Source organism: Camellia sinensis, chromosome 3 (genome assembly GCF_055761805.1).
Source record: "Camellia sinensis isolate YWXY chromosome 3, ASM5576180v1, whole genome shotgun sequence".
Classification (NCBI taxonomy): domain Eukaryota; kingdom Viridiplantae; phylum Streptophyta; class Magnoliopsida; order Ericales; family Theaceae; genus Camellia; species Camellia sinensis.
In genome coordinates, this window is record NC_138963.1 from 199,705,028 (window position 1) to 199,712,479 (window position 7,452).

Sequence of the window (7,452 nt, forward strand, 5' to 3'; positions counted from 1 at the left end):
TCAAACAACAGAGTTTTTTTAAACATTCAAACAACAATTTCGTTACAGACTCCTTACTAAATTATTAATTTTTCTACCAATTATACACATGTGAGTGTAATCTTTTACTGTGACCGCTTAGCATAAGGGCCACAGTGCTAGCATGTGATGGTGCAATTACTGTATGGAAGCCAAAATGCTACCTTTTCTCACTCTTTTTGACTTTAGGGTGTTGTGTGATATCCATGACAACATTTTTTCTTCCCCCTGCTTCTTTCCAGCTTTCTCCTACTGCTCTCACCCTTTCTGATCAATGGTTCTTCTCCAATGGTGGGCAAACCTGAAAAAAAGTAAGCAGGAAAAAAGTGATCAACATATAAATTCAAAAAGACCATTAGATCATGTTTGTTTGGCCTGCTTATGGTGGGATGAGATTAAAAACATGTAGGACCTATGAGTAACAGTTTTGTCCCCCTCAATTATTCCTCTGGGTTATCTTCCTTGCTTCATCCAATTCAACAGTAAAAATAATTCACCATATGTTATTTCATATTTTATCCTACTTTAGTTAAACATAACAATCTTATGATTGTTCAGTTGGGATTAGCGAGAGATAAGTAATACAACGAGATAATGAATGAAATTATGTATACCTAGGATTAGTTGCATTATGCTTGGTTAAATGGGATAAAGAAGAAAGATTATTTATGATTGTTGGATGAAGGGGATGAAGATAAGTAATCTCATGGCCTGGTATAAATAATACTATGGGAGAGATGGTATTTATAAGGTATTAATAATTCCATGCACCTAATACTAGGATAAAGAAAAACTAACCAGAAGACATGTGGACCTCTATGTCTTTTCAATAATTCTAGGGATCATGAGAAATTAATCAGAATTTTACTACTACGAAATTAAAGTAAAGGGTGTAGATTTAAAATCATGTGTTATAGACCATGTGGGTAAAATTTTGAATAATTTTTCTCGGTTATGGGCCAAACGAACAAGGCACATAGTAGAAAAAAATAAAAATAAAAAACAAAAATTAAGAACTCGTGATATTATTTATCCTCTTATCTAACTAATCCCATCCCGCTAAACAAACGTAGCCTATTAGGCACACCATTTTGGAGTACAATGTGAAAACCCCACTTGAATTTCAAATTTATTGAACATAATTGTATAACATTCAAATAGCCAATCATAAGGTTAACATACCTGAATTAAACCCTTTTCTCTCGGTCATCATTCTCATCATTTCACCATTTGGATGCTCTCTGTTCGGAGTGTCATCATCATCATTACCGTCTGATTGTCTTGATTCATTCACAAGATTGTTTGCTGTCTTTGACATGGCAGTGGCAAATAGCCATGCCCTATCCATCTGCTTGCTAATCATACGTGCCGCATAGTATGGAACATTTCTCACATTGCTTGTCATCTCTGATCTGTTGCAGCCATTGATGAACACTATACAGTCAATCAAGCTCTCTATTGCCAACCCTTTCATGTCATAAGCCTGTGATCTTCTCCACAGGCTCTTGCCATGAGAGTTCACAGGACTGGACAGGCAAAGAGCTCTGGTTGCGTCACTAACGGCAGAATCAGGGTCACTAAGCAGCAAATGACACTGAGCTCTATTACTATACAAAACAACTCTCTCTTTTCTTAACCTCAGTGGACACAACAATAAAGCTTGTGTGTACTTCAATAGAGCTTCTTCAATCTCTCCTACCCAAAAGCTATGGTTTCCTTCTTGTTTTATCAATCTCACCAATACCCTTTTCTCTTCAACTTTCTCATCAGACAGCATTTTCTCTTGCTTGCTTCTCTCCACCTTCAAATCCCATATTTCCTCAAGCGTTCTCTGGGCTCTACTTTTCTTGGTTCTCGACTGACTTCCACTGAAATCTATAAGCAATGTTCTTGTGATGGCTTCACCAACGTTTGATCTTTCTCCAAGTGCTGTGAGTTCAATCAAATCAACAAGACACAGGGTGGCGATTTCAATAACTTTGTACCTCGTATCTGGGTCGGTGAGAAGCAAGAGAAGGCAATCAATGCCCATGTACTGCCAATCATCTGAAGATCTTGAAAGATTACAGAGTTTCTCTATAATTTCCTGCGACTCTGCAATGCTTCTTCTTCCAATTTCACTGTAACATAAGATTCTAATGAGGCCAATTCCAGCAGGTGAGGTTTGATTCACTAATCCACCCCACATTTCACACAATTGCTTCAAGAAGTCTTGCTTGCACATGAGAGTTATGGACCTCCCTTTGATGGCAAAGCTGTTGAGAACATAGAGGGACCAGTACTGAAGTTGGCTGGCCCATTCCTCGGCCTTCCGGTTCTCCATCTCCAGTCCTCCAACCCCTCTGGTGAGCAAGTCTCTGTGATATTTCACTCTCTTGTTCCTGTCTTGTACCCCTACAAACATTGTGTACACCTCTTCAAGACAGGTAGAAGCTAAATGCATAGCTAAGTTAATTACCTCTGTTTCATATTCAGCTACAGCTTCAAAGGTACTTTCATAGCTTGCCAGGTGTCCGAGGGCTCGAACAGCGACCCTTTGCTCAACCCAACTCATTCTTCCTCTGAAAAGCTCCATCAATTGTGGAATCACACCCGAGTCCACTGCTTTTTCTGCAAAATCAACCCTGTTCATGGTGTAAGAACCAATAACGTGAGCTGCATAATAGGGGATGTTTATGTTTTGGTCCCTAAGAAGCCAATCTTGATTGGCTAGACCTCTGTGGATTAACTTCGCCATGCACTCAAAGATGCCAAGAGATGGAAACTCTGGGTCATCTGGTTGAGTCATGGCCATGTTCCATAGCTTTTTCAGCACCATAACATGTTCTTGGTCGTCAATGAGAGGCAATTCTTTGAAGAAGCTTGCAATTCCTACCCTCCTGATTGATGATTTTGGTTCTTTCACGAGGCAGAAGAAACAACACATGTTGGTGCAGGTCTGCTCCTTCCACATGTTAGTGATATTGAAACCGGTGTTGGTGTTGGTGTTGGTGTTGGTGTTGGTGGTTCTAGTACTTGTGATGGATAGTTTCTCCATTTTCTTATGAAAGTCCATGGTGGAGTGACAAGGACAGTCATGGTAAACACTCATTTGCACTTGCCTTAATAAGGAGTTACAATCTCTAGGTGAAAATGAAGAGACAAGAGAAACAAACCCGAGACGGAGACTTGGCTTGTGAAGCCATCCAAAATCTAGTCTTGAAAGTATATGAACCAAGCTTGAGTGGCTTAGAGAGGCAATGTGAGACAAGTCTGCAAAGAACTAGACATTCAACACATAAATTTCTTAATTAATTTTTTTTATTAGTTATACTCACATCACACCTCATGTTAAATTCCCTACTTTTCTGGACTAAATTTCTGTCTCTTACTTCGATGAGGACTGTGTTCTTTCCTTTCTACCGTTTTTGGTGCACAAGCTTTTCTGTTTCTCCCAAAATCTCCTTCAATTATGAGTATGATTAAGCAGAAAAAGTAAATTCTCCACTGATACCCTATGTATACTTTTGTTATGATGTTGTCTAGAATCTCAAACTTGCCTTTTGAGTCATTTTGTCAACGGCTCTAATGCTAGTCAGGCTTCCCTAAACTAAAGCCTACTAATACATAGTCTTCAACACATTATTACCCATGCAGACAATGCTCATTAGCTGGATTTATATATCTTCACATCACATTTTCGGATAATTTTTTTCGGACCGTTGCAGCATTAGAAGGTTTATTCAATGATTTGATTGCATATGGCTAAGGAGTGTGCTCTCAATTTAAAACAAACAGCTCAACAACATAAATCTCAAGCTTTTCATATGGAAAGTTTCAAAATTACATAATGCAGAAAATTCTACACTGGCGGTTACCAATTGAAGTGTACTGACAAGGAAGCTAGTCAGAACATCAGTTTACAATCTAAACCTTAACGCTGTGTTTGGTTGGGGTTTTTGGGGTGGGATTTGGAAAAGGAATGAGAAATGTAATCCTATTTATGTTTGGTTATAATAAAAAATATATGGGAAAAGAAAGGGGGTGAGAAATAAATAAAGAAATAGGAGACCTTTTAGGACATCAATTCTATTTTATAACCAACACAACCAAACATAGTTGGGATTTGAAATTCTATTAATTCTTTCTCCTTTTCCTTTCATTTCCATTTCCCTTTCCATTTCCCTTCCCAAATCCCCCAACCAAACACAGCGTAAACCTTTAGCCTGCAATTATGTCGAACACCTTTGGGAGATTAAGAATGTTAGTATGCCGGATGAACCACAAAAAAGATTGAGAACATTCTATCTTTAAACAAATATCTACTCACAACTTTCCAAGCATGGCCCTTTCTTTAAAATAAAAAGAACTTTCAAAACAGAGAACAGAGAGGAAAGAATAGATTAAAAACAGTGTTTTAAGTACAGATTGGGGAGGTTTCAAGGATATGCAGCCACTCTATGAAGATGGAAAGCATGAAAAGTAGATTCAAAGATATTAATGTTCATTAAGTAGCGGTGAATTATCCAAAATAATGTTTCCCAAATTAGCTCCACTGTACCTTTCACGGAGTATCTATAATATGATGAATTAGGGAGGTGAAGTTCCAGCATGGATATTTGGTTTTGTCACGATTCGTTATTGCTTCTTGTACATCCACATGTTGAATTAGGGCTGCAAATAAACCGAATTGTTTATGAACAAGCTCGGCTCAGCTCGTTAAGAGAGCTCGTTTATCTTTATTTAAATTATATAATATATTATTTATATATTAAATAATATAAACAATATTTAAAAAAATCTTATCAAGCCGAGCTCAGCCGACCTTGAGTTTCATTAATATTAACGAGATGAACCGAGCCGAGCCGACCTCGAGTCCAGTTACTTATCAAGCTGAGCTTGAGCTCAATAAATGAGCTCGACAAGCAAACGAGCCGAGCTCGAGCTCAACCAAGTTCGTCTCGGCTCAACTTGTTTGCATACCTATGTTGAATAACTACACTTATTTCTAAGCACATGAGAAAGAGTTGACAAGTAGGTGGAGAGAGGGGTTTTAGGCATACCTGACACGATCCCCCAAAACTTTGAAAGTAAAGGACAACAGATAGAGAAGCAAGCCTGCATTAGACATTAAAACATCATGCATTCACGCTACGGAATCTGTTATTTTACAACACATCAGAGAGATTTATAGAAACTGCCAAGAATGTAATTCCTTAAATTTAGATTGGTTGTTTGCACATCTTTCCTCAGTTATATGACAATTTCACCAACCTGGTGTATGAAATACGGTGACAGGCAGACTCATAATCGCATCCAAATGCCTACAAAAGAAATCCCAAAATTTTGATCAACAAAGTAGTTTTCGTCACACACGCACACATAGGAAACTGTCTTTCCAGTTGCAATATGTTTGGAGTGCCTCTTCCATGATGGAATGAATAGCTACTTAGCACCACCGCAGAGTTGAATTCGTAGATTGCATTCAGCAAAAGGGAAATGAATAGTATTTGCTGTAAATTCCATACAGCAAGTCGACATGGAGGCATGTAAAACTTGCTTCACTCTATTCGATTCTAATCAACCAACACATTATGTGGGAGATCATGCAGATATTTAGCCTGCTGTGACGTAGTAATGTCCGTGTGGGCCAAGATGCATTAGAAAAACTTAAAAGCACCAAAATGTAGCCATCAATTGGTAAAAATACATCTATCATCTGCTAGGTCCATTTCCTAAAAAGTCAGTGATGCACGTTCAAATGTATCATGTGACAGAGAAAATCCTACAAAATTTTGTTGTGGGGACTTAAAACAAAAATATTTTATTGCAACAGAACAGCTGAAATTTGGATGGCTTTTTACCTGCCCCCATCAAATTTATAGGCTTGTAAATATTACTAGGACTAGTAAACTTGCACTGCAATTTCATCTGAACACTAGAGTCCACAACAATTTATAAACTTCAAAAAGTTGAAAAGAACAGAGAACAAAATCCTTTTGACCTTGAACCAAAAGATCGAAACATGAGACCAAAGCCTCACAGTTTAAAACAGAGGTTTTCAATTCTTTAAAAAGAAAAAATACAATTTAACAGTCAACTTTAGTCAACCTTTTGTTACAAAACATACTTAATTGAACTATTAAAACATTTCAACCAGAAATGCACATAAATCCATCAAGAGGCCAGTGGTCGTCAACTGCAAATTCTTTAAACCCTGAAGGTCCTGACGTGAGATATTGGTCATCGACCTCAAAACCAGCACAGTACAGAAGTTACAGCCATCAGCTCAAGCTCTTTGCAGCCCTCCAAGTTATCAGAATAAGATTCTTCCTTGAGGGAAGGCATCCCTAATTATCAAATAATTGATATTTGTAGTAATCTGACAATGGCTGATGCTCATCATCAATTCAACTAGTACAAGAAGAAGCCCAACAAAATTCTTGCACTGAAGTTGAATTTGGATAAGGTTCCATTTACCTAATATAACTAATTGCAAATTTAATTATTCTATTTACCTTTTTTTTTTTCCTTTTTTTTTTTTTTTTTTTTGCGTGCTTGTGTGGCTCTATTTAGTCTTTACCTTGCCGAATACATTTCAAGTAACTTTTTTCACTTAATAATTAATATTTATAGAGATCGGTGGTAATAATAAACAAAGACACACGAGATATCTTCCAAGTAAAAGGGTTGTTTCAGCTTCCGATTGATGAGTTGTGGCAGTAAGAAATGTGTTTGGCAGGCATTGTTGTGGTTGTATGGGTAAATAGTGTCAAGTTTAGCAATTCACAAGATGATTAGGGAGATTTGTGAAACTTACTGTCTAGTGCAATGGAACCAATCCAAACAGACATTCAGAAGGCATCAGGTTCTTCAATTAAATGGGTTAGGTAAATAGCAACAGTAAAAGGAAACACACAGGGCTTCAACTTTCAAGTGAAGTGTGCGACTCAAGATCAAGCTTAAATTAGTTCCCAAAAACAAAAAATCAAGCTTAAAGCCTTCAACAATAAGGAAAGCAATCAGAATGTATATTAAAATAAGAAATGGACCTTAGCTTGCACAGCAAGATGCAGCATCACTCATTTTATATGGAAGACAAGATAGAAAGCATACTCATGTGTAATGATGGAATACCATGATTTGCTAATATCTTTCTCAGGAAAATTTGTCGTTGTAATCAGAAACTGTGTTCTAAAGCCAACAATTTGATTCTCGACTTGGTAACTCTTTCACGGGTAAAGAAAGTAATTACACTAGCAGCGGTAAGATGAAAATCCAAGTCTTTTACGGGTAAAGAAAGTATTTACACTAGCAGTGGTAAGATGAAAATCCAAGTAACAACTCATTTAACATTTTCCTTCCTTGGACAAACTGTTTTCTGCAATATGCAAACTGGATAAAAAATAGATATCCATCCTGTAGAATAAAGTAGACTTGCGAATGTGATGCCTG

The 7,452-nt window shown here is 37.3% G+C and overlaps 1 protein-coding gene across 1 annotated transcript; it reads right to left on the reverse strand.

The window, feature by feature from the left end:
* Positions 1-3,387, reverse strand: LOC114300565 (uncharacterized). The gene is made up of 2 exons (XM_028245435.2): positions 1,201-3,387; positions 1-319 (listed from the first exon to the last, which is right to left on the reverse strand). Exons 1-2 carry the CDS (start codon positions 3,107-3,109, stop codon positions 204-206), a joined length of 2,025 nt encoding a protein of 674 aa, XP_028101236.2. The 5' UTR covers positions 3,110-3,387; the 3' UTR covers positions 1-203.
* Positions 3,388-7,452: the final 4,065 nt, after the last annotated feature.